Below are 23,992 nucleotides of genomic sequence, written 5' to 3'. Positions count from 1 at the left end.
GGAATCCGATTTGACGAGCAGTCGAAAAAAGGAACTCGTCAGCAAATTGGCAGCTCGAAAAAAGATGCGGTAAGCAGGAAAACCAATTCTCAACCTGATTGTTGGCCACATCAATCAGGATGTCATGTTCTACATGCCGTGGAAAAACATGAACATAATAATTAACGCTCATAATTTGACTCTCCCCAAAAGTGGACAACAATTCGCTTCTTTTGCTAATGAAAATAATCTGTCATCAAAGCCAAAAAGCCACCCCCTATGGGAACAGGTGCTCGTGCTGCCCCCTCTTATGTTTTCCCTTATCCTGTTGCTTTTTTCAGGACACGCCTCCTGGTACACTATACGATTACATTTGGTTCCCAGCTATTAACTCTGCATGGCTTGTGGGCAGGAAGGGTTGAAAGGTTGGCGGACGGAAATTGCATTTGTGCTGGCCCAAATCAGATAAGATTCACCGACGACGCCCTGGTCCTTGGCCAGGATATGACATTAAAAGCGCATCAAATTCGAATGGCGAGCAGAGGCTACGCATCAGCAGCGGAAACTGTTGCCGTAATTACATTCGAGTCGGACAGAAAAAATTCCAAAGACGTATGTTCGGCTATGCGAACGCCTGATACCCTTTTTAGTGACTTTAAGGAATCTTATCATTAGTAATCTTTAACTTAATTAATCTTCATCAAGGTATCTAAGTCACGAAATAATATATTTAACTAATAAAATGTCTAATTTTAATTTAAAACTTTAAGGTTTGTAGATAGGTTTTCGTACAGCTGAAACTCCTTTCGATGTCCTTTCCTTCGACAATAAGGAGCACATTGCTGGTCATTTGCGCGGTCCTTTAACCCTGGTCGCTTGTGAGCTTAGCTTCCCCCGGAGGCTGAACTTTGATTTGGTCTTTGTTTGCGCCGTTAAATTAAATGTCCTTGCCCAGCCGCTCGGGATCTGTGCTCATCCTGACTGCGCAGGGACAATGCCAGCAATTCCAGTCATTTCCTTAATAGAAATCTTATCTTTTGTGACGCCTTCGCCGTGTGCCTAAGCCGGATATCGCACCTTTGACATCTGCCCTTGGCTCCCGACAAAGCAGGTCCATGCTAAGCACTCAAATATCTCTTACTTCCGGTCCGGCTTTTTGGGAGAAAATCATTCGGAAAAATTGGGTGTTTATTTATACCAACACTACCAGACAATACCATGAAATCCTGCTGTGCCACTCAGACGACGCGTTGTGAGTGTCCAACGGGTCTAAGATTGGGGAAGAGGCCGCAGGCTCCACTCATCGACATGCTGGGTCCGCATCCAGATGAGGTCATCATGACGATCCTGGACCGCATCCTCTATCTTTCGGGCGCCACGAAAATAATTCCAATGCTGGAGTTGTCGAAAGGTCAGTAATCGATGGATATAAAGGATAAAGGCGTCTATAGATAAAATAAACCCCGTAGGACCAGCGTTTAAGAAGGAATCCTGCTCACCACCAGCACCCTGTGCACCAAGCCATTGCAGTTCTGGAAGCAGCTCGGCTTATCCTTCATCGGCCTGGAGCACCTGCTGCTCCAAGCCGTCGACTATCTGTTGTTGTCCCAAGCCAACGAAATGCTGCGGAGGTCCAAAAGTTCCACTAGTGCCCTGCAGTCCAATGGATACTCCGAAATCTTCCTGCTTCAAGACCCCGAGTCGGCTAAGTGCCGCCGCCTGTTGTCCCCGCCAGCGTACTCCCAGGGTGGACTTTGATCACCCCGCGGAGGATATTCCGTTGAGAAATAAGGCGGGCAGCGCCACGATAACGGAACAGATAAGCCGATCAATTTCCACCTGCTCGGTGGCCTGTCAGCAGCTGAAAGACAAGCTTACATCCCAGGTTGCCCAAGGAAACAAGGACCAAAAGTGGCTGTGGACCCGGTTGATTCGTGGCAACGATGGCTGCATGGTGTACGAGGTGTACAAGGACTCCGATGCAGACAATTCTCCCTCCACGATCGGGTCGGAAGCACCCATCATCCTTTTTCTAGTCCTGCCGAATGGTTGCATCATGCCATTTGAGTCTATTTGTGGTCCTTAGGGAGATGGTACTCGTTTTGTATACTTTTTAGCTTGTGGTCAGTTAAAAATAAACTTTCACCCGTACTTTGTATTTTGTTATTTAATATATACAACAAATACTAAGCTACACGTATGCCTTTCTTTAGCATAAGGAAGACCACTCCAGCACAAACAAACATATAGATGGACAGTATAAGGACGGACTCCAGATCACTTCGATGACCAGGGTCCAGGGACATGTTGACCATTCCCGTTAGGAAGTTGGAGATCATGAAGTGAGTCAGACCATTCATGTTCAGGCTTTCAACAAATGTGGGCAAGGATATGCTCTTTTGCACATCATCTCCAATGGACTTCTTAGAACAAATATCTGGCCGTACGAGTTTCAGCTCAAAGAAGAACGCGTAGATCACAATTAGGCTTAGGGAAACAGCGAAAATCCAAATTACATAGCCAAAACTAAAAGTTACACGTGCTACGCCCGTTAGAAAAGAACTTATAAAAACCAATTTCCAGCAGAGAATGGCCACGAAAAGAATTCTCTTTAACTTTCTTATTAGTCCTTGATAAGTGAGGCTATCATGGGAGGTATACCACTTGGCAAAGTAAATGCTGAGCAAATAGAGGGCCACACATCCGTGTAGGGAACTCAAGCCTTCCCGATTGGCACTGAAAAATCCTTCATGGGGTGCAGTAGACATGACAAAATCGGAGAGTCCCAGTTGGAGCACCAGTTCGTGAAGGAAAATCAAACCTAAAATCGTAGGAAATTAAAATTTATTGCATAATAATTTTTTTTTTTTTAACGTACCTATTGCAACTCCCAGAAGTTGTTCATCAGAGTTCACCAAAAGGCTATAGCAGCTGCCAAGCAGTTTCGTGAATCCCAGTATGAAGAAGGCATTCAAGTGGCGGCCGTATTCCGTCTCATCCTGGTGATAGTCGATCAACGTGATGACAATGGTGCGCGCAAGCCCTAGGACCAGCAACGGAATAACAGATCTCCTTAGTTTCCGAAGGTCAGCTATGCTCCGTGCTCGATGCGAAACCAATCCCATGGTCACAACAAACAGCCCGATTCCCATATCCATGACAGCTGCACCGAAAGTTCGACTTTTCCGGTAATCCGTGGGATATGAAGGGAAGTCCACGGCCAGGATGGCGGCACAGGTTCCACTGTACGCAGTTGCTCTCAGCAGAGTGAAGACTATGGGTCTCTTACCGACCTTATACACGAAGTTCGGAGGATTGGGAGCGATATTTCCGTAAATATAGACCAGAACAGCTAAGGAAACCATCAGGGAGTATGTGTAACTATAGGCACTCCCCACCGTAATCAATATCACGGTGGGCAAACCAATCAGAAGTAGCTCCAGGAGGAATCTCCTCGTGGATAGCATCGGCAGGTGTCCGCAGAGCAGGCGGGAAAGGACAAATCCCAATATCGTGGGCAGAATGGTTAAGAAGCTATCCAAACTTTCCTTGATAGATCTCCAGGATTTCAAATCCGCATCATTCAGTTCGTGCTCTACGAAGCTGGCCACCTCGGCCTCCATTTTGTTTGGTTTTTATTAGACCTCGGGCTTAAGCTAGCACATAAAACTATAAATTAATAAGAACTTTTAAAGCCGGTTGAAAAATGTAAACAAAAACAAATAGTAATGTAAGTTAGCCGATAACATAGCGGATTATGCAGCAGTCAGCTCTTATCTGTTAACGGAACAGAAGCGAAATCATTTGGTCACACTAAACTAAATTCAAATTGAAAATGCAATTCTTTTGTATAATACCGATTTATTTTGGGTCTGGCATAAAGCAAAATAAATGCATTTAATCACAATTGAGGCAATCTACAGCTCGTTGCGCTGCGTTTTGGAGGGATTTTCTGATGTCTGTCGAGGGAATTCTTTGTGGGAAAGAATTTCCTCGGCTGCTTCATCGACAAGATGCACAAATTCCTTCACATCAAAGCTATAGTTAGTGAACTTGGCGTGTGCGCCGCCCTCGGGATGATGACCCTCGTCCTGTGGGTACACCAAGTCCCGCTGCTCCCAAGTGCGGTAGCGAACGCCACGTAGGCGAGCCAAGTCCTTGTAGCAATTCGGATCCTCGCAGTTGTACAGCTCGAAAATGCAGGCCCAGTTGGGCAGGAAGAGCAAGTGCGTCAGGCCAGCGCCATGCATGCCGATGAGTATGTCCGTGTTTCGTGTGATGGCCAACTGGTTGGTGAAGGAGAGCCTGCCGGGGGAACTCATTAAACGGAAGCCCAAGGAGCGTATTTAAACATTTTTTACCTTTCATAGGAAACGCGCTGTACATCGTACTTATCGTTGGCCTCCAGGGGGGCCAGCAGCTCGTCTTCATTCAGCACTTGCCGGTACTTTGTGCGGCGCGATAGATATGTTATTCTGATCTTTTGCTGTGGCGGCTTGTAGGGAATCTGCAGGCGGTGCAGGATGAACTCGGAGAAGGCGCGGAAGAGGCCACTATTCGAGCAGCCTTGGATCTAAAAGAAGAACACCTTAGAAATATCGTGTCACACGTTTGCCTCCACTTACTATGGGTGTATTGTAGAACAAGCCAAAGATCATCCTAGGCAGCAGCGGCAGCACAACGTTCTTGAAGCATACTCGCTTGCCCTCCACATCGCTGAGTGTCCACACTGGTCTTTGCGAGAAGGCCTTGAAAGTGTCCCTGAACGGCGAATCGTACGGGTAGGTCTCCCAAATAAGAATCTGCACATCCGTGTTGAAGGCCGCCGGATGCGACTGGTTGACAAAGAGCGAGGCATACAGGTTGAAGAAGTCGCAGAAATGATGATACATGTTGTACGTGGCATCAATTTTCATGATAAAAGTGGGCGTATTCACCACCACATCGCACAGCCCACTCTCCAAAACGGGATGGGGTAAAACATCAAAATTGCGCAGCTCCGGACCCCAGGACTGCAAAGCCGATCCAATGTGCTCCATTTCGCCCGACAGTCGAGTCCGATTCAACTTGCAGTGCCCCAGCAGCTGTCCTGGTCCCAGCACATCCATATGGTAACGAATGCGCTCTCCCCGCTGCTCCAAGCCTCGAAAGTCGAAGAGGAGATTCCGCCCACGACAAAAGCGCAGGTAGTGCGTGCACTCGAGCGAGGAATCGCCCAAATAGGTTGGCACGCATTGCGGCGTCAGCTGGGAGAGCTGCTCCTGAATGTACCCGAAGTCGGCCTGGTTGTAGAAGGTCCTAACCTGTGCCTCCTTGCTCCTGGCCCAGCCGGTATGCTCCCCAGGGCACTGGGGCGTCTGGAAGCGGCCAGCCGGCGTGCAGTCCCGCTCGTGGCCCCAGCAGGCGGATGAAATGGTGCCTTTGCCGGTGAGATTCGTTGGCAGCTGTTGTTTCAGCTTAGGAAAGGTGTTCAGGTACCGGATGAGGTGCTCCGACGGTAGGCTGGGTAGGGAGAACCCATCGAGGTGCTTGGCGTCCTCCGCCAGGGACAAGTGCAGTATCCCAATGAGTATTGGCAGGATTGGCATTTTGGGTTCAGTTTTATCTACTTAAGTACTTCGTTGCGTGCGACTTTCCAGCGATTTCCCTGCGACTTCTCACGCTTTCCACGGCAGCATCTTCAGGTGCATTTCACGGCCAGCGATGATGATGATCTCACCTGGCCTTAAGCGGCTAGAAGACGATTATGAGCGGGATAATGTTATTGTCCATGTTAATTGTTCGCCAAAGAAAAACCAGTCCACCAGTGTGACCGTTCGCGAGCTTAGAAACCCAGCAAAAACGCACAGTCCGCGACACCTAAATAGGTAGTGCACTTAAATGTGACTATAATTTTTTAAGTTATGTTAACAGAATCATCTGTTGTTTTAAATTGTAACCTATTTAGCTGGCACTTATTGAATCGTTTTACTGACTATTTGTTTCAAGGACATCTATTGTTGTGCCGCATACTGTAGGGATTAGAAGGTTGTTAGCTTCGATAGATATTAGCGTGTTCGTAAACCATATTAGACCGTTATTTGAAAACGAATTTTTGAATGGCTTCACACTATTCCGGACAATTGATGTTATTCCTGATGAGTTGCTGAATGTAATCCTGCAGATGGGGCGATATTAAAGTGGCTGCAGTCACGTTGTTGCTGCAAAAGGTTCCGTGGTCGCCGGAACCCACATTTCGGCTAACCACAGCCACCAGGCACTTGTGGTTGTCCAAGCCGCAGGTGGTGATAACTCCACTGCCACTGTCGCCTTTGCACAGAGTATAGCCGTCATGCAGGACGACGTTGAGGTCTCCATTTCTGGGCTCACTTAAGCGGCCATAGACCGTAGACAGGTAGCCATCGGAGTTCCAAGAGCTCACCATCGCATCACCAATGAGATCCAAGTGAGAACCCACATTGTAGGGCAGACAGACGATCCTTTGATCTTGCTTAAAATCCATCCGTCTTTCCAAGACAACGATTCCAACGTCGTATATGTGATTGATCTTGCTGTAGGCGCTGTGCTCCAGAAACACAAAATGAATAGTATATGTTTTCTCGTAATGTAATGATTAACTTACCCGTAAACCTCAAGATTTCTAACTCTGTGTAGGTACTTGGGATCAATGGAGGCGGATCGGTTGCCCGTGGGGCCCACTAGGAAGTTCTCCGGTCTGGAATTCCTATCATCTAGGCAGTGGGCTGCCGTGAGCACGATATCCAAGCGGATTAAGTTACCGGTACACACGAATTCGTGCCTGGTTGTCGTGCTGTTCCTCTTGTAAATCGGAACTAACCAGGAGGCTTGCAGTGAATCCGTGGCATCGCCTCCTTTGCTCATCGATACCTCCGAGTAGTTGAGTCGGTGGTTGCACTCGTAGTTGCAGTGCCGCTCCTGCTTTTCGCACAGATCCCTGAGACCCTCCCACTCGCCATCCTCTGTGCACTTCACCCTCATCGGATCCGAGGTCTTGTGGATGAAGCCACTAGCGCATTCGAATTTTACCTGGGTGTTCGGTACCAGGGAGTATTTGTCCTGGCAGTTGATCGGAGAGCCATTGTCGCCATTATAACACCTCGGTGTCAGGCTATACATCTCGGAGATGTGCTCTGGACTGCAAAGATCTGGAATTTCCAATTAACTCATTAGCATTATTGGAATCTACAAAGTAGAAAGTATACCTACTGGTACATCGGGGATGAAAGTCCATTTCGATCCACGTTTTATTGGCTTGACATGTGACAGGTTTATCCTTAAATTCGTAGGGCAAGAAAGTCAAATCCTCTAGGCATCGAAAGGTCACTCTGGAATTTCGAATGGGCGGCAAGGCTATGGATTCGCCATTGTCGTTCCAATTGATGATGATCATAGTTTCGTTGTTGTACCAGTTAATCGGACAACCATTTGTGCCATTTGTGTCGGGGTTTCTGTTGACCGGCTTTCCGATGCACGGCGGAAAGTCGTGGTGCCAGGAGCCATTGTTCATGCACACGTTCCAGGACTTCCGGTCGGAGTTCCAGCACTGAACTTCCGCCGCTTGATTGGCATAAACAAAACGCAGTGCTTTGCGCCTTTGAAAGACAGTTTTGTTAGTGAACCTGTGCGCTAGTGTCTCGTGGCAAGCAGCCGGAGGAACCTCCTTCCAGTTGATGGCATTGCCACAAACATTGGATAACTCATCGGAGCCGTCCAAGCAGTCCATCTTGTTGTCACAAAGGTCCTTGCTGTCCAGCAAAACTCCGTTGGCGCACTGGAAACACTTGTTTTCCTCGCATGTCTGCATACAGATCTCCAGGGATTCATCTCGTCCGTTGGAGCAGTCGATCACGTTGTCGCATTTCGCCGAATGAGGCACACACTCCCCAGGAAGGCACTCCAAGTCCTTATATCTGTCATAATATGGGAAGTACAAAATGTAACACCCTTTGCCACTGCAATGTTCCTTACCCAGTGCAGTTGCCTCGAAATCTCTCTTCCAGTTTGTGCGGATCACTGCCACACACCTGTGGCAGCTCATCGGATCCATCAGAACAGTCGACGATGCCGTTGCAGGCCAATCTGCCCGGAATGGCTGCCCCCGTCGCACAGTGGTACTTATCCGCCATCATGTCCGACAGATGGACCTTGCAGACAGTGAAAGACTCATCGCTGGCATACAGACAATCCGGTTTGGCGTCACACAGACCATCGATGGGAATGCACCTGCCATCCTCTGGGCACTCGAACTCCTCATCCTCTTCGCAGCCGTCGGACAGCTCGAGAAACAAGATGAACATCAGTGCCAGCAGCACTCCCTCAAAGCGAAGCAGAGGATGCGACATTCTTGACCGGCTATCGCCACCAAACTGAACGGCGGCAGATAACCCAAGCTGGTTTCCTTCGCTCGCCGGTTACTCCACTCCACACTTGGAACATAATCTTAACTTGCTCCTCGTTTGGATACAGATAAACACAATGAGGCAACGCTCGGTCCGGAGTATAATTGAACTTAGGCATGCTCTTGTATTTAAAAAGTTTACAGCGTGTATAAATAATCATTTACGAGTACCTAGCGTAATGCTTAGCCACGAAAAATAATATGTATAATTGTTAAATTAATTAATTAGAATAAACAGAGAATTACATACAATCAACTAATAGATAACTAATTATCACTTTTAAAAAATGAAGAATTGATTTAAAAAATTATTACAATTTAAATTAGCATTAGAGAAGAGGCTGCACATAATAGCATGGTATTGTATAAACATATAACTAGGGATGCGTGTCCGCACTTCTGACCCTCACATCAGTTCAGATCAGACGAAGACGCGCATCAAGTCGCTGCTGGTTGGAGTGGAGTTGCCTCCCGGATTGGAACTGTTCCCCTTCCAGGGAGGATTGCTGTTGGCGCTGGGAGTGTTGCTGCTGTTCAGATTGCTGATGTTGTTCATGTTGCTGATGTTCATGTTGCTGCTGCTGTCGGACAAGGTGCGCAGCAGCTGCTTCTTGAGGAGCTGCTGCGGCGAGTGGCTCTGACTTTGGCTGGCGTTGTGGTTGCTCTGGAGCGGCAGGGTGAAGCTGGGGCGGCCGAGGGGCTGCAGCTGCTCCAGCTTGCCGGCCAGCAGTCGGCGGCGTTTCTCGTAGAAACTGAAGGTCAGCTTGTTGTCCTCCTCCTTGTCGCGTTCCTTGTCCTTCGTCGGCTGCTCGCCGCCATCCTCGCTATCCGGTGGTGGCTTCTCCTCCTTCTTCACCTTTCCCATTAGCAGCTCATTCAAACGCTTGGCCGTCATGACGCCCGGCGATCCGCTTGATCCACCACCAGCTTTTCCTCCTACCAGCGCCCTCTTATTGCACCTCAGTCGATCTTGTGCAATGACATTCGATCGCTGAGCGTAAATGGTTTTTCCGGAAGCGGGATTCTTACCCGGCAAACCGTTGCTTAACGCTGGCGATGGCGGCGGCGGTGTGCGGGCCAGCTGGCCGACCACGCCCAGATGACTACCACCCGACAGGGATAGCAAATTGTTGTTCGCCTTCCGCGTGGTCAGCAGGTTCTTGCGGAAGGTGACGCCCAGGCCCTGGGGCAACTTCACCATACCAAACGTGTTCATGGCCAAGGGACGAGGCGCTCCGGAGTACAACATCACGTTAAAGTAGCTGTCCTCGTGGTATTTGGCATTGGCCAGCGATGGATGATGATTGATTTGAGGATTTGTTGTGGGTGGCTGGCTGGCGGCCTTGGCCTCCAGCTTAACAGTCTTTACGGTGTCGCTAACAGTCTCCAGTTTACTGAACTCAAAGTCGCTCAGTTCATCCGCCAGTTGGTTTGCCTCCGTTCCAGAACCCAAGTTGGTTTGTATGCCGCCCGATTGCACGACATTCACGTCCACGTTTTCGTAGCCCGCGTTGGTAAGGAATTCCGCTAAGACCTTCTGCTCCAGCATGGAAACGGGATTCGACTCGGTGATCTCGTATATAATACTGGGCAGGATCATGTGCTCCTCCAGCTGCTGTTGCTGTGGATTGACCATTGCCTCATCCGTCAGGGACGGCACGTTGTAGACGCTGAACTGGCGCTGCTGCTCGTGATCCTGAAGCTTCTGATCCTGCTGCTGCTGTTGTTGCTGCTCTTGGAGCTGCTGCTGCTCGAGCATCTGCTGCTGCTGGTAGATAAGTTGCTGCAACTGCATGGCATCGATGGTGGTCAGCTCCTGCTGATGTTCTTCCTCGCCATAAACCTGCTGAACCGCCTGCTGCTGGTAAACGGCGTAATCTTCGCCAATGGTTCCGTCCTCAAAGCGCAGCCTTTTGGTGGCCTGTGCGGGATGCGATAGAGCTCCATTCTGCGCTTGCTGCTGTGACTGCTGTTGCGATGTGTCCAGAGCGCTCTCATCGAAGTTATTCAGAATCTCGTTGATCAGCTTGCTGTCCAGCATTTCGTCGAGCGTCTGCGAAATGGAGTTCTCGTCGGAGGTGTTGGGCAAGGGCAGTTCCTCCTCATCGGGCGCCACCTGCTCGGCGGAAACCGCTCCCGTGATGGAAGACACTGCCTGGTCCAGCTCACTGAGCACTTGCTGCTGCTCGTAGCAATTCACCAGAGACTTATCTTTGTTCTTTTCCTTATCCGCTTTTATTCGATGATCGCTGGAGCCCTTCAACTGAAGAAGATTTCGATGATTGTATCATTTGTTATTATATTTGCAATTATATGAAATACCTTTTTCTTTGGCTGCAGTTCGGGCAGCTTTTCCGCATCCGTCTGAAGCTGGGCAGGTGAATAGTTGACCCCCATCGCCACCTCGCTGGATGCCGCTGCTAACGTGGGAGTGGGCGGTAAGCTGCAGGATGAGTTGCTGGAGGAGGAGAACACGGTTATGGCAGCCGGAGCAGCACCAACAGATGGTGGCTCCTCCTTAACAACAGCAGCGACGACGGGAGGAGCGGCTATGGCCGAACTCTTCTTTGATCCCTTGGACTCCTTGTGATTGGACTCCAGCAGGGCCGGAGCTGGCGAGGAGTGGTGGCGGTTCTTTGACGACTTGGAACGCGACCTACTTCCGGCGGAAGTGCTGCTGCTGCCCTTAGACGAGGAGGAACTGCTACTTTTGCTGCTGCTGCTCTTGTGACGCGACGAAGACGCGGACGAGGTGGTGCTGGATGAACCCGCAGCAGCCGGATGCTGCAGTGAAGCCGAGCTGCTAGACCCGTTCGAGCAGCTGGAGAGGGTCGAAGCCGAAAGTGTGTCCGTGGGCGAACTTGGCACAATAGCCCCGCCCTCCTGGCTGATCTCCGTGGCAGTGAGACGAGAGTCGCTGGATATGGTTGTCCCATTTGGATTGGGATTCACCTTGCTGGATGTGGCCTCCCAGACGCTAGGATGCTGCAGCGCAATGTGGTGCTGAAAACCTGCCTTCGTGTAACATCCCGAGCAGGAACTACAGAGTACTATATCGCGGCTGGCCAGCTTCGGCGCCAGATCGTAGTAGGCCATGTCCGCCGATTGCAGACGCTGGACCTGCACCTTCGCCTGTTGATCTCCGCCGGCGGAGGAGTTCTTTCCACCACGCAGATACGTCTTCTCAGCCGTTCGCAGTTGCTTGATAACCTTTTCCATGTCGAAGACCTGCTGCCACTTTTGGCCTTGCAGGCTAAACAGGGATAGTCCCGCCGATCCCGAGCCGGAATTGGAGCCGGCCGACGAGTCCGGCTTCCACATTCCCGACACCTTGTGCTTGGTTCCATTTTCCGGATAAGCTCCACCACCGGCGGGGGCCACATCGTTCAGGGGCATTCCGGACAGAAGCTGTGCTCGCGGGATCCGGGGATTCGGTACACTCGAGCAAAATTGCCCCTAAAGCACCTGCAAAACAGGATTGATTTATTAGTTTCGGAGAAACTATGATAGTGACAGCTTTGAAGTGTTGCTGATACTACATCGCTGATAAAAAAAACATCACAAAATCGGGGCTAAGCACCACGAACCCCGGACCACGGAATTCTATCGAAATGCCCTTGTTAAAAAAAATCATGACTAGATTTAATACATTAAATTCGTATATTATATTACATATGCATGGTTTGAATCACCACCAGGCGTGTTTAACCCTAAAACTCAAATTTAATATTATAAGTATATCTCAAGAACATTACAACTTTATTAGATTTAGATTTTGATTTAGTTAGGCTAGAGTACCTTTACATCGGCTTAAAGTAAATTAAAACAAGAATAATCATTTAGAATTATTTATTTTTCTTTTATTTTTTTATATTATAATTATAATTTTTTAGTGCACGTTAGGATTAACATAAACCGAACCATCGTTATAATTCAATGAATAGATATCAGCAGAACCCACTTATACATATACAACATATCCATTGACCACAGGACCCTGACCCTGAATACATATGTACATACATACATCTACATATATATTTTATTAGCAACGGAAAAGTATTGTACACTGCACCAACCACTTGTGGAGGGTGTGAGGACTGTACGTCTTGGAGTATTTCTATGCGGATATTGCCATTTTTGAATGAATCTCGAAATTTAACAAACTGTTGTTTTTGATATCGTAAATTTTCAGCGAAAGCTTACAGGTGAGTGCTGCCCCCGCCCCCGCGAGCGCCTACCCCTTGGTACCCACACCCCTTGGGCTGGATCAGCTGTTTTTGACAACCGCTACTCGAGTGGCGCCGTCTCGCTCGCACTGCCGCACACATGCGCAGCCACTCACACCGACGCACAACACACTCACGCACTTACCCACACCAATGCAACACAAACAAAGCACACGATTGAAAATCACAAAATAAAAATCACTTAAAATGCTCGCAAGCAATTTTAGTCGAATGCCGAATGGTATCGGCATGAAATGACACTTACGTCGTTAACACACTTCCATGTTTTGATGTTTTTTTTTGTGGGTTTAGGTTACCGTTCTACCCTACCCGTGGATAAATTGGGTTTTTGGCCGGCCTCCGTGAGGAAAAACGCCAGGTCAACTCGAAAAACGCGAGTTGGTTGTATAGCCTAATTGATTCTCTAACGAAATCAATTAAAGCTTTCTAGTTTGTCTCGCGTTTTCGAGTTTAAAGAATGATATTATGAATATCGTTGTATTTGCTTAGGGATGACAATTCGCATCTCGTTACGTTACGTTGTATTGGTTGCAGCTGCAGATTAAGTGCGATAAGTTATCGATAGTCGTACAGGCATTCGTTGCATATGTAGTCGATATATTAATTACTTGCATTTCCGCTAACAAGTCAGTTGAATATATTTATGAATTAAAATCGTATTAAAGGATCTAACAAGCTATACTTAACATCTCCTATTTTTACAAGCGTTTATTTGCTGGCACAAAATATAACCATAATAAACGTAACCTTAGTCATCTTCATCACTAAGCTCGTCCTCCTCCTTCCTTCTAGACTTTTGCTCCAGTTCCTTGGCGTAGAGATCCTTGAAGGCTTCGTATTCCGGCAGGGTGACGTGGCAAATCTTTGTGGCAAAACTCTTCTCGGAAGTGTCCGTAATCTGATAGAGTTTGGGGTTCGTAGTCGGCTCATTTGGATCGGCTTTTGGAGGTCGTGGCTTAAAGAGGCCCAAACGAAGCAGAAACTGGTGGCGACAACGCAGCTCCTCAAAGGTCAATGTGAGGGCTGCTGATTTAACCAACTCCGGCACCTCAATGCGCATCACGTCTATGATGAAGTTCAGTTTCTCCTCAACACATACCTCGGATTGTGCTACCAAATCCGGACTGTTCATCAAACACTTCCACACATTTTTGCTGGTGGAGACGCGACTTTTAAGAAAGCCGATGTGGGAAAGTAACTGGTGGGAGTCGCTTACGTCCAGTAATTCGGGGTACTTTGTAAGGAGCAGGTGCAGTAGATTCTCGCCGAATTGACAGGCCCTCCAGATTTCCAGGCTGCTTATTATTTTGTCCGGCGTTCTTTTCAGAATCGCGGGGTTACCGGTAACTATTCTAAGGAAATTCACTGTTTCCAAACCGTGGTTTTGAAAAGTTTGATGGGCCCTTCGCCAGATTTCAGGTGAGAATACAGATAACGTGGGTTCTATTTTGATGGCTTCATCGATGTGAATTTGTTCAAGCTGCAATATCTTGGGCGTTGCCAGGTGCCTTATGTGATGTAACTGGAAAGTAACAATTTATATCTAATCGCTATCTAATGTATTCAAGCTAAACTCACGTTTGGCTTTTGTTTTAATACAGCTTGAGTGTTAAATAATAGTTTTCGCAGCATTTTTGGCGATGTCCTCTTAAATCGGCGAGCAAAACAATGATCAGCTGATCTCTTCTTCTTTACAATGGCACTCACCGAGAAACGCAAAACGTGCATGTTTAGCTGGTACACCCACCCTAAGCGTCTAAAGCTTAGTTGCCCATTAAATCACACGGATCGAATTGTTATTCTCGTCGGGTGCACAGCAAATTGTTTATAAATAGAACTGTCGCGCGTAAAAAACAACAGTGGAAAGTTTTATCGTTTAGTTCTGCTACAAGTTCAGCGTAAGTTTTTTTTATATTGTACATGTGTGTGGGAGTTCAACTATATCATAATTATTATAAAATCGTAGAAGAGATGTAGCTTATTGTTATAAACAAAGTCCCACCCGGCTTATTTAACAAAAAAAAATAGTTTTCTTTTTATACAAAAAGAATGAAAAGTAAAATACAAGTAAATACATATGTACATATGTATGTAGAAAACTACATGTAAACTGATCGATACACTGATAAAAATCTATATTCAAGTAAAGCATCTTTAACCAAATTTATATATGGATGTGAAATGTATTTTAATATTTCTTTTAAATACATATATATAAAACCATACAGAAAAAACCCAACTAATAAATTGTTTATATGGCAAAGTGATCATCCAGAAATTCATCAAGAGAATTAAAATGTTATTTTTGTAATAACCTTTTATCTCTGTGTATCAGGGCGAACGTGACAAGTGTTTTTACTTAATGAGGAAACTATTGGCCAGGAGAGGAGGGCTCGTTCGATCAGTGATAACTTTGAATTCCCGTACAGGTGGCATCCAGAATAATTCAAGTAATGCTCCAACAAGGTCAAACTCAATAACATTGTGAAATAGCACAATTACTTCTGGTCGATTTTCATTCAAACAATTGGAAAGAGATAAACTGCCGGTGGGGAGTGAGATAAAGCGTTCGATTCTCTCGCATTATCTCTGATAAGGAGGGCTCTCTGCGGATTCCACCCATATTTAACTAACAATCCACTCGGCTTGCCACTCATTCGCAGCCCGCTCCACAATCCAGCAACATGTCGAAACTAATCCGTTGGGGAATCGCTTCTGCCGGCAAGATCAGCGAGGACTTCGTCATCGCGCTCAGCACCCTGCCCTCCAGCGACCACAAGGTCCAGGCTGTAGCCGCCCGAGCTCTTGATCGCGCCCAGGAGTTCGCCACCAAGCACGGCATTCCCAAGGCCCTCGGAAGCTACGACGAGCTGGCCAAGAGCACCGATGTCGGTGAGTATAACCTAAAGTACAAACCGCGCTGTCCAGAAGAAATCTAAAGATATTGAATTCTGCAGATGTGGTCTACATTGGCACCCTGAATCCCCAGCACTACGAGGTCGCCTTGCTGATGCTGAACAATGGCAAGCACGTTCTCTGCGAGAAGCCGCTGGCCATGAACAAGAAGCAGGTGGAGGGCATCCTGGCCGCTGCCAAGGCAAACAAGCGCTTTTTCATGGAGGCCGTGTGGTCGCGATTCTTCCCCTCGTACCAGCGCGTTATGGAGCTCATCTCCAGCGGACAGTTGGGCCAAGTCAAGGATGTGGAGGTCAACTTTGGCTTCCCTCTGGCCCATGTGGACCGCTTGCAGTGAGTACACAGATCATTCATAGAATTCACTTACTAATGGATCATCATCACTTAAAGGAAACGCGATCTGGGAGGCGGTGTGGTCTACGATCTGGGTATTTACACCATCCAGGTCTCGCAGTGGGCATTCCAGGAGAAGCCAGAGAAGATCGAGTCCAAGGGAACCCTGAACGCCGAGGGCATCGACGATGATGTGAGTGCCACCTTGACCTACAGTGGTGGGCGCACTGCTCGCATGCGCTTCTCCTCCAAGGAGAAGCTTGCCAACACCGCCGTAATCAAGGGCACCAAAGGACAAGTTACCGTAAGTAATCTAATCGATCGCGATTGAACAGAAGCTAATAGTCTACTATTATCTATCAGCTGATTGACTTCTGGACGCCCAACAAGCTCATCGACATCGATGGCCAGGTGAAGGAGTGGCTGCCTCCCAAGGGCAAGTACGCGACCAACTACGACAACTCCGAGGCCATGCGCTATGAGGCGGAGGCAGTGCGTCAGTCCATCATTGCCGGCGATGTGGAGAACAAGAACGTCACCTACGCCGACAGTTTGCTCTTCGCCGAAATCGAGGACACCATCCGCAAGCAGATCGGTGTGCTGAACAAGTACGATGAGAAGTAAATGTAGATTTTATAGATAAACGTGTAACCCTAACATAATAAACAGAACTTTTTACATAAATTATATATTTCAAATAATTATTTTATAGGAATGCAATATATTTCAAAGTTTCTAGCTGCTGGTCTTGTTAAAAGTTTGCCCCCCCTGTTGTATTTTGTTCAATGCTCCACTCTAGATCAAGGATTAGCAAACAGTGCGATAAGGGGAGCTATTGATTGTGGAACGGCAGCGATGACATTCCCACTAGGTCGAACTCTGCCTGGGGTGTAACTAAAGTGACTGACTTGGCAGAATTCCCGATCACGTTTCTGCCGCATGATACCGTCTTTTAATTTAGGGGCTGGTAAAAAAAAGCGCAGGGGTTCCTTATCTCAAGGTTCCCTAATGTCTACCCACATATCTCTAATATAGATTATACCACCAAGTCTGCTCTAATTTATATTACATTTCCAGAAGTTCTTAATATTCCTGTGCTTTTTTTGAAACCATCTATAAGCTTTTAAGTTCTCATTATTATATAATATTTGAACGTTTCGGACCCCAACTGTACTTTTCACAAGTTTAATAGGCGTTTTGTAGATAATGATCAAAAAAGGGGGCTCGTCTTAGTTCTGAGAGATAAGATAAGTGCAATTGCGTAGAATAGTTCTATAGTACTTCATAGCAAGGGCTCTTTAGAGATTCGAAAACCTTGTGATCAGTTTGGAAACACTACGGGCCTTAGCAATAGAAACCTATGGTTCAGTCATTAAAAAGGATAAGGAACATGGATAGTATAAATACGAGAAGGTCTATGTTCTATAGGGTTTATAGGAAACCGAGCATCGTCGCCCGAAAATGCAACCACTGAGCGCCAGTGTACGGATCTGGGTGGTTCCTTATCAACCGGAATGCAATGGAATACGAAAATTGCAATGAATGCAGATGCCAGGGACTGATAGGAGACCCTCGGGACTGGCATTCAGTATCATTATCATGGCGTCAGTAGCTGCCCGGACACGGTCCCGCGAGAGACTCGACTCGAAAGCAGAACGGATACCCACATAGCATTCAGCACATCTGGAGTCGTAGAGTCGCAATGCAGTGCCAGGCGAATCTGAACTGGGGCATCGCGGCAGCGGGCAGGATAACGCAGGACTTTGTCACCGCCCTGGGAACCGTGGAGAAGTCCCGTCACGTAGTGGTGGCCGTGGCCGATGTGGATGGCCAGCGGGCGCAGCAGTTCGCCCAGAGGAATCAGATACCCAGGCACTACGATGGCTTCGATGCACTGGCTCTGGATCGAGAGGTGGATGTGGTGTATGTGGGCACCCTGAATCCATTCCACTACGCTGTCGTCCATCTCATGTTGGCCAGGGGTAAAAACGTGCTCTGTGAGACACCCATGTGCTTGAGCGTGGAGCAGGCCAAGGAGCTGTACACCTTGGCCGAGCAGCGGGGAGTGTTCCTCATGGAGGGTAATAATACCAAAGAGCGCACTAAACAGAAGTAGTAGTTGATAATGGTTTGCTTTAAGGCATGTGGTCACGCTTCTTTCCCAGCTACGATCGTCTGAGGGAACTCCTGAACCACGACGTCATTGGGGAGGTGACACAGGTGAAGGTACAGCACGGCTTCCGCCTGGCCCACATGGAACGGGTGTGCAACCGATCTCTGGGCGGGTCGATCCTCATGGACATCGGCATCTACGCCCTGCAGCTGGGTCTGTTCGTTTTCGGTGTATCTCCCGTCAAGATCCTGCCCAGCGGAACGCAGCTCAATAAGGAACGCGTGGATGTGCAGATTGAGTTCATGCTGGACTATGGCGATGGTCGCCGACTGGTGGCTCTGGTAACCGGACTAGAGAATCTGGAAAACGATGCCGTCATCACGGGCACCAAAGGCGAGATTAAGGTGAGCTTATCTCCGTGTATTTCCGGATCTGACCCCTGGATCAGGGGATTATCAATGCAGCTGTCGTAGCTCTACTGAGTACCTCTTCCAGCTGTCTAACTACTGGTGCTGCACCCAGCTGAGCCGCTCTAATGCTCCTCCCGAGTCCTGGCCTCTGCCACGGGCCAAGTTTGATTTCCACTACACGAACACCTGCGGACTGAGGTACGAGGCGGAGGAAGTGCGTCGCTGCATAGAGAAACGCCTGCTCGAGAGTCCCAAATTCACGCACGCCGAAAGTCTGGAGCTAGCAGCCATTGCGGATGAGATCCGACGGCAAATCGGCGTGGTCTATGATGTGTGAGCTGTGAAGAACTCTTAGTAATTAATAAATACTTGAATTTCATCATCAATACATCACAAATAACATTGAGTCCGGTTTCAGGCATCTTGTTACAATAACCATGATGAATCTACAAACTATCTTTAAAATACATCGATATTTCATATGGCGCAATGCTGATATTTTGTATTCAATATTTATTTAAATAATTGCAATTATTTTTTCGTTTTTATTTTCCTTTTGTCGTTATCAAGTTGCATATACGTATTTCTACATCGTACTGCATGTTGTAGGTTGTTTTTTTCTGTGTGTTTCGCCAAGTGTTGTTGGTTCATTGGGCCTAATACACTAAGGGCCAGAAATAAGGAACTTAAGAGCTAAATGAATACTTAAACGCAGCTAAATCGAGGATAAATCTACAAAAGTATGTAATCAGATTGGCTTCACAACTAAATGCAAAATGCAAAACACAAAATCGGTTAACAAGCGATTTCAGTTAAGCTGGGCTAAATCAAATTTGACACAGAATGGTAAGGAAAGGGTTTTGGGGCTCTCAGCTCATTAAATTCATTGGAGCAACGCAAGTAGTAACGACGTTAGAAAGTGTCCTTGCTCCATTTGTTAGTTTTAGATTACAAAATTAAAGTTGAGTAGGAAGGGACTTGATTTAGCGAAGTGAACTTAACTTAAGCAACAAAGTAACTAAACTACAGTATGCACTTAGAGACTAATTCGAATTTAACAATAAAATGATTTATACAAGGCGGCTTGAGTCCGATTAGATGACTCTCGCCGCTACTGAAGAGGCCTCCTGAAGTCGATGAGTGACGCCTTCGATGTTTATTTTGATTACTGCCCCTGCTTATCCATTCGCAGCCCAATCCATTTCCAGCCAAGCCCGCCGCCGCCTTAAACGTAATGAAGTCTTTTGCTGTGTAAAATTGCTATAAAAACTATTCTCAGCTCTCAGCTGCCTCCTCGGGTTTCGATTGAAGGGTGGGTCTCTTGGTGCTTTGCACAATTCTCAGGGAAATTGTTATGGCAACAAAGGGTACAATTTCAGAGGCTCCAGAGGCGAAAGAGTTTCACTTGGGCAAACAAATATAATATAAGCACTATAAATGTAGAAAACTAAATATTTGTGGTATAGATAAACAAAATAAAAATCTTAAGATAAATACAGGATAAATAAAAGCGAAAATAAAAGCGATAATTAAATTAAAAAAGTATTTGCATTAGATAATAAATTAGCCATCAATTCATAATCTTTGAGAATTGCCCAAAAAAGTAATGATCCCATATATTCAAATCTACTACAACCCGAAAAATCGATTTGGTGATCTAGGAGGACTCGCTTGTTTCTAGATGCTGCTGTTCCAGCGGCTGGCGTGGCTGAGGGGCTGATGGAGGAGCATGTGGAGCCGGCAATGCCATCGGTGGCAGCTTGCTCTCCACCACGGCGACAATGGGCGCTGGATTCACGAGCGGCGGGGGCAACGCCTCGAAACTCATGCATCCTCGCTGCTGCCCGTCGTCCACAATGGGCGGTGTATCGATAGAGTCGATGGTGGATGCACTGGACGAGGTCCTTCCACCGCTCAATCCTTCGGAGACGGCCACTAATGCGGCTGTGGTGTTGCGGTTGTGCTGCAGCAGATCGTTAATCTGTGAGAGGCGCGAGGAACTGGCGATCGGTGTGCTCAAACTGATAAATTCATTGCCACTGGCGGCTGCAGGGGAAGATGACACAGTGGCTGGCGGGGCTGTAGCTGAACCAACTGGATTGCCCACAAGTCGTGACGGCGAGGCGGAGGTGGAGGCTGCGGTCATGGAGACAGCGGTGGTCTGGTAGGGAACGTTGCTGGAGGCGGTGGTGGTTGCATTTCCGTACGGCGGCACCGAAGGCACCGCACAGGAGCTATACGCGCACGAACTGGGTGCTCCGGGGGCGACAGCGACGGCGGGTGACGTCGAATGCTGCTGATAGGCGGCCGTATAGGAAGTGATCTGTGATGGACAATTGATTAGCTGACATCATGTAGAAATAGAAGCTTATATACAGATGCTACCATCAGTATTATTTAATCCTAACAAATAAGTTTTACTAACCTGAGTGCTGCCATAGCTGAGCGACTGATATAGTTCTCCGTACGAGGGCGTGGCATTGGAGCCACTAGCAAATAGTCCAGAGTCCAGGCTGTCCAATTGGGCGTAGCCCGCGTAGCTCTGGCTCTGTGCCTGCTGCTGCTGGGGGATCAATTGGCCCGCAGTGGGCACTCCTGGCTGCTGCACCTGCTGTTGATAGTAGCTCACGCTGCTCTCGGGTGTGTAAGCTGGTGAAGCGTAGCCGGAGCTGTAGTTCGATTGCGTTTGCAGGAAGTACGCGGATGTTGAGGCAGCCGTTCCCACCGGGGAATAGCCAATGGTCTGTTGGGATTGTTGCTGCTGTTGCGGCTGGAGATGTCCTCCCTGGACGCCTTGAACCGAGCCCTGTCGCTGCTCGAGATCCAACCGCATCACCGTGTGTATATAGTGGGTTCGCACCCTTGTGGGATTGAACTCCACCCGGCCGACTGTGTTGCCACAAGCTTCGCGAGTACAACCGCAAGGAAACATGGCTCGATCTACTTGACATTTAATGCCCGCCTGGCTGCAGGCACAAGTCTCCGGATCGCAAAACTCCCTGCAGGAGCAGCCGCACACTTCCCTGGAGTTTCTGATATCGCGGCATTCGCTCTTCTCGCTGGCATCAATTTTGCGCACGCCCGCCGCTTTCAGCAGTGCCCTTCTCTGCTTGGGCGTCACCGGCTGTAGGAAGCCATTGGAACCGTCTTCGGCATCGGAGCCACTACCCTCGCTTAGGTAATCCTCCTCGGACTCCTCGCTGTCGTCGCTGCTGGAACCCCGAGGCTGGAGTTCTTGGTTCTGGCTGCGATGTGCCCGCCTCAACTCCGCTGCGTGCTCGGCCAGGGTCATCGTCTTAAAGCCTACATGCCTTGCACCCATGCCCAGGGTGCATCCGCCTGCCGTTGGTACACAACTGAAGCCCTGTTGTCGTGGAAAGTAGAACACCTTCACTTCGTCAAAGTTGATGGAGCGCTTAGTCCGCTTCTGGGCGGCCACTGGAGGGGCAGACATGTCGGGCACCAGATCTATAGCATCGCTTTCCGAATCTTCGAGTCTCCGTTTAAGGTTGGACCTTATAGGCTTGGTTTCCACCTTTTTCTGGATTTCCGGCTCGGCTTCTTTCTCCGCCTGATCCTTGAGTAACGCGGAGGTTTCACTGCCTAAACCAGAATCAGACCCACCATCTCTAAGCTCATCTTCTTTCGGTTTGGCGGGCTGGGCAGGCTCCAATGATACTTGGTTGTTGGACGCCACCTCCGCTGATCTGGTGGCCATTTCCGTCTCATTGTTCAACTTCAGCCAAAGGAGTTCGCCACTGGTGTCGACTTCCTCGTTTGTGGTGACCGACGCGGAGTCAAGAATGTTGTCAATTGCCAGTGGATCCTCGGACACTGCGTCGGAAGCTATTGAAGAGTTAAGATCCGCATCGCCCAGCACGATTATCTCATTATTAGGATAGTTCTCCAGTTCAAGGAACTGCTCCTCCAGTTCGGTGTCCGCCGGCCCGTGTGCAAAGTCCGCCAGTTCATCATCGAGCTGCTCAAGCGGCATGGGTAGGGAAGCCAACGCCTTGGCTTTTGCTGCGTGCACTTTGCTGGCGTCAATTATGGAGGTCTTGATCTGCCTCTCGATGTCGTCGTCGTCATCGTCCAGGTGGGGAAACACTTGCAGCTGATGCTGCTGCTCCTCCGGTTCGCTCTGATTATCCTTGTGATCCAGATTCCGCTGATCCTTCCTTTCGCCTTCGTCGTGGGCAGTTAAGCTGGTGGTCCCCTCCCTTTGGCCGGCGGCCTTGTTTCCTGATGGGCTAAACATATTGGAGCCGCTCGCATTTTTTTGTATGTACGTAAATATTTTTTTTATAGGACTGAACATGCTATCCGCGTTGAGGTCCCTAAATCATTGAGTTTCCATTGGTCATCTGCAAGAAAGTAGGGAAATGGTTTTACATAATGTGTGGTGGAAATTTCCTTCGCAGGTAGCGAAAACGTCTAGATCAGGTGTGTATGTACAGTGTCCATTCGAGAGGGAGATCAGCCGGGAATGCAAAACTTTACTTCTGGGTAAATTCATTACACCTGTTTACGTTTCGTAAGAGCTCCTGAACACAAATCATACATCCACCAAACAAATTGCCAAAAGCCTAATGGGTGTATCCTGTACCACTTATCTAAATATTTATAAATATTAATTTAGCTCATTTAAGCAACACAATATAGAAGTTGATATAAAAAATGTATTTTACTGCTCGCAAGAAATCAATTGTTTTCTGTGTACGTGTAATGGTTTAAAAATATATCATTCGCTTCAATGCTCCGCTCACTTCGATGTTCACATTCTCGAGTGAGCACTGTGCTTGGATGGGTGTGCGTGTGCAGAATCCTTTGAAATCCTGGATCCCCGAGAATTTCGCAAACGATAAAAGAGACCACCCGAAAAGTAGACACACCGCTAATCAAAATCAATATTGATTAGCTTTTTTTTTTGGGGGCCCACCTTTGCGGTTATATTTTCGCTGCCAGGCCAACGACAGGACTCGCAAGATCGGTGGGAATTATCCTTTTTGCAATTTGCGTTGCAGCTGCGACAAAAAACTGAGAGCGAGAGAGATGACGAAAGACGCAACTGTGTGCGTGTGTTTGTGCAAGTCTGTGCGAGTGTGTGTGTGAAGGAGGCGAATCAGGACACAAAGCTCGGTATTCTTTTATTAACACACTCACTTTACTCAGCGCCTGGCAACGCCCAAATTAATGATTTAGTTTTTAAAACTCATTTCGCACTGCCGAAAACTTTTTTTTTAGTTTTTCACTTCTCTATTTCCTCGCAATGTTATTACTTCTTCTATTCAGTGTGCCCGCCGCTGGACCCGTGCAACATGCCAGTCCTGCACCGATCCCAATGTACTTAAAAATACCAGGCGAAAATTGATAAAAGTGTATACGATAGAGCGTGATAGATAGATGTGACTCACTAGCAGATGGTGCGTGTATTTGCTAAGAAATAATTCAGAAGAAAAACTAAAACAAATTCACCATTGGAGCCGGTTCTTGCAAGCTCATAGATTCCATAAATTCATAATAGGACAGCTAATATAAACAATATACCCGTTATATGGTTGATTAGTTGACT

At 47.7% G+C, this 23,992-nt stretch overlaps 9 protein-coding genes across 12 annotated transcripts; 3 read left to right on the top strand and 6 right to left on the bottom strand.

Moving 5' to 3' along the window:
* Positions 1-1,195: 1,195 nt before the first annotated feature.
* LOC117150216 lies at positions 1,196-2,124 on the top strand. The gene is made up of 2 exons (XM_033317013.1): positions 1,196-1,390; positions 1,449-2,124. Exons 1-2 carry the CDS (start codon positions 1,198-1,200, stop codon positions 2,063-2,065), a joined length of 810 nt encoding a protein of 269 aa, XP_033172904.1. The 5' UTR covers positions 1,196-1,197; the 3' UTR covers positions 2,066-2,124.
* On the bottom strand, positions 2,125-3,704 carry LOC117150215 (uncharacterized protein At4g17910). Its single transcript, XM_033317012.1, has 2 exons — positions 2,858-3,704; positions 2,125-2,800 (listed from the first exon to the last, which is right to left on the bottom strand). The coding sequence occupies exons 1-2, from the start codon at positions 3,600-3,602 to the stop codon at positions 2,166-2,168; spliced, it is 1,380 nt and encodes a 459-aa protein (XP_033172903.1). The 5' UTR covers positions 3,603-3,704; the 3' UTR covers positions 2,125-2,165.
* Positions 3,705-3,823: 119 nt separating this feature from the next.
* Positions 3,824-5,784, bottom strand: LOC117147711 (EGF domain-specific O-linked N-acetylglucosamine transferase). The gene is made up of 3 exons (XM_033314712.1): positions 4,605-5,784; positions 4,341-4,552; positions 3,824-4,284 (listed from the first exon to the last, which is right to left on the bottom strand). Exons 1-3 carry the CDS (start codon positions 5,565-5,567, stop codon positions 3,897-3,899), a joined length of 1,563 nt encoding a protein of 520 aa, XP_033170603.1. The 5' UTR covers positions 5,568-5,784; the 3' UTR covers positions 3,824-3,896.
* Positions 5,785-5,956: 172 nt separating this feature from the next.
* On the bottom strand, positions 5,957-8,352 carry LOC117147706 (modular serine protease-like). The gene is made up of 4 exons (XM_033314699.1): positions 7,969-8,352; positions 7,207-7,910; positions 6,602-7,145; positions 5,957-6,539 (listed from the first exon to the last, which is right to left on the bottom strand). Exons 1-4 carry the CDS (start codon positions 8,340-8,342, stop codon positions 6,089-6,091), a joined length of 2,073 nt encoding a protein of 690 aa, XP_033170590.1. The 5' UTR covers positions 8,343-8,352; the 3' UTR covers positions 5,957-6,088.
* Positions 8,353-8,491: 139 nt separating this feature from the next.
* LOC117137598 (RNA polymerase II degradation factor 1) lies at positions 8,492-13,162 on the bottom strand. The gene is made up of 3 exons (XM_033299113.1): positions 12,893-13,162; positions 10,721-11,863; positions 8,492-10,661 (listed from the first exon to the last, which is right to left on the bottom strand). The coding sequence occupies exons 2-3, from the start codon at positions 11,792-11,794 to the stop codon at positions 8,820-8,822; spliced, it is 2,916 nt and encodes a 971-aa protein (XP_033155004.1). The 5' UTR covers positions 11,795-11,863; positions 12,893-13,162; the 3' UTR covers positions 8,492-8,819.
* Positions 13,163-13,261: 99 nt separating this feature from the next.
* On the bottom strand, positions 13,262-14,336 carry LOC117137618. The gene is made up of 2 exons (XM_033299148.1): positions 14,227-14,336; positions 13,262-14,170 (listed from the first exon to the last, which is right to left on the bottom strand). The coding sequence occupies exons 1-2, from the start codon at positions 14,278-14,280 to the stop codon at positions 13,397-13,399; spliced, it is 828 nt and encodes a 275-aa protein (XP_033155039.1). The 5' UTR covers positions 14,281-14,336; the 3' UTR covers positions 13,262-13,396.
* An 80-nt stretch (positions 14,337-14,416) lies between these two features.
* Positions 14,417-16,586, top strand: LOC117137604 (trans-1,2-dihydrobenzene-1,2-diol dehydrogenase). 2 transcript variants are annotated; one of them, XM_033299126.1, is made up of 5 exons: positions 14,417-14,546; positions 15,312-15,540; positions 15,606-15,897; positions 15,955-16,201; positions 16,261-16,586. In XM_033299126.1, exons 2-5 carry the CDS (start codon positions 15,333-15,335, stop codon positions 16,519-16,521), a joined length of 1,008 nt encoding a protein of 335 aa, XP_033155017.1. In that variant the 5' UTR covers positions 14,417-14,546; positions 15,312-15,332; the 3' UTR covers positions 16,522-16,586. The 2 variants fall into 2 exon arrangements, with proteins under 2 accessions (XP_033155017.1, XP_033155026.1); XM_033299135.1 differs by having other exon boundaries at positions 14,417-14,551.
* A 910-nt stretch (positions 16,587-17,496) lies between these two features.
* On the top strand, positions 17,497-18,910 carry LOC117138650 (trans-1,2-dihydrobenzene-1,2-diol dehydrogenase). Of its 2 annotated transcripts, none has more exons than XM_033300881.1 (3): positions 17,497-17,978; positions 18,038-18,414; positions 18,484-18,572. In XM_033300881.1, exons 1-3 carry the CDS (start codon positions 17,600-17,602, stop codon positions 18,490-18,492), a joined length of 765 nt encoding a protein of 254 aa, XP_033156772.1. In that variant the 5' UTR covers positions 17,497-17,599; the 3' UTR covers positions 18,493-18,572. The 2 variants fall into 2 exon arrangements, with proteins under 2 accessions (XP_033156772.1, XP_033156764.1); XM_033300873.1 differs by having other exon boundaries at positions 17,498-17,978; positions 18,506-18,910.
* A 13-nt stretch (positions 18,911-18,923) lies between these two features.
* Positions 18,924-23,742, bottom strand: LOC117138637 (platelet binding protein GspB). Of its 2 annotated transcripts, none has more exons than XM_033300851.1 (3): positions 23,360-23,742; positions 20,846-22,784; positions 18,924-20,743 (listed from the first exon to the last, which is right to left on the bottom strand). In XM_033300851.1, the coding sequence occupies exons 2-3, from the start codon at positions 22,736-22,738 to the stop codon at positions 20,078-20,080; spliced, it is 2,559 nt and encodes an 852-aa protein (XP_033156742.1). In that variant the 5' UTR covers positions 22,739-22,784; positions 23,360-23,742; the 3' UTR covers positions 18,924-20,077. The 2 variants fall into 2 exon arrangements, with proteins under 2 accessions (XP_033156742.1, XP_033156751.1); XM_033300860.1 differs by having other exon boundaries at positions 23,584-23,742.
* Between the last annotated feature and the right edge of the window lie 250 nt (positions 23,743-23,992).

Source organism: Drosophila mauritiana, chromosome 2L (genome assembly GCF_004382145.1).
Source record: "Drosophila mauritiana strain mau12 chromosome 2L, ASM438214v1, whole genome shotgun sequence".
Taxonomy (NCBI): domain Eukaryota; kingdom Metazoa; phylum Arthropoda; class Insecta; order Diptera; family Drosophilidae; genus Drosophila; species Drosophila mauritiana.
Note: the sequence above shows the minus strand (reverse complement) of the source record. Positions and strands in the feature narration are given on the sequence as shown.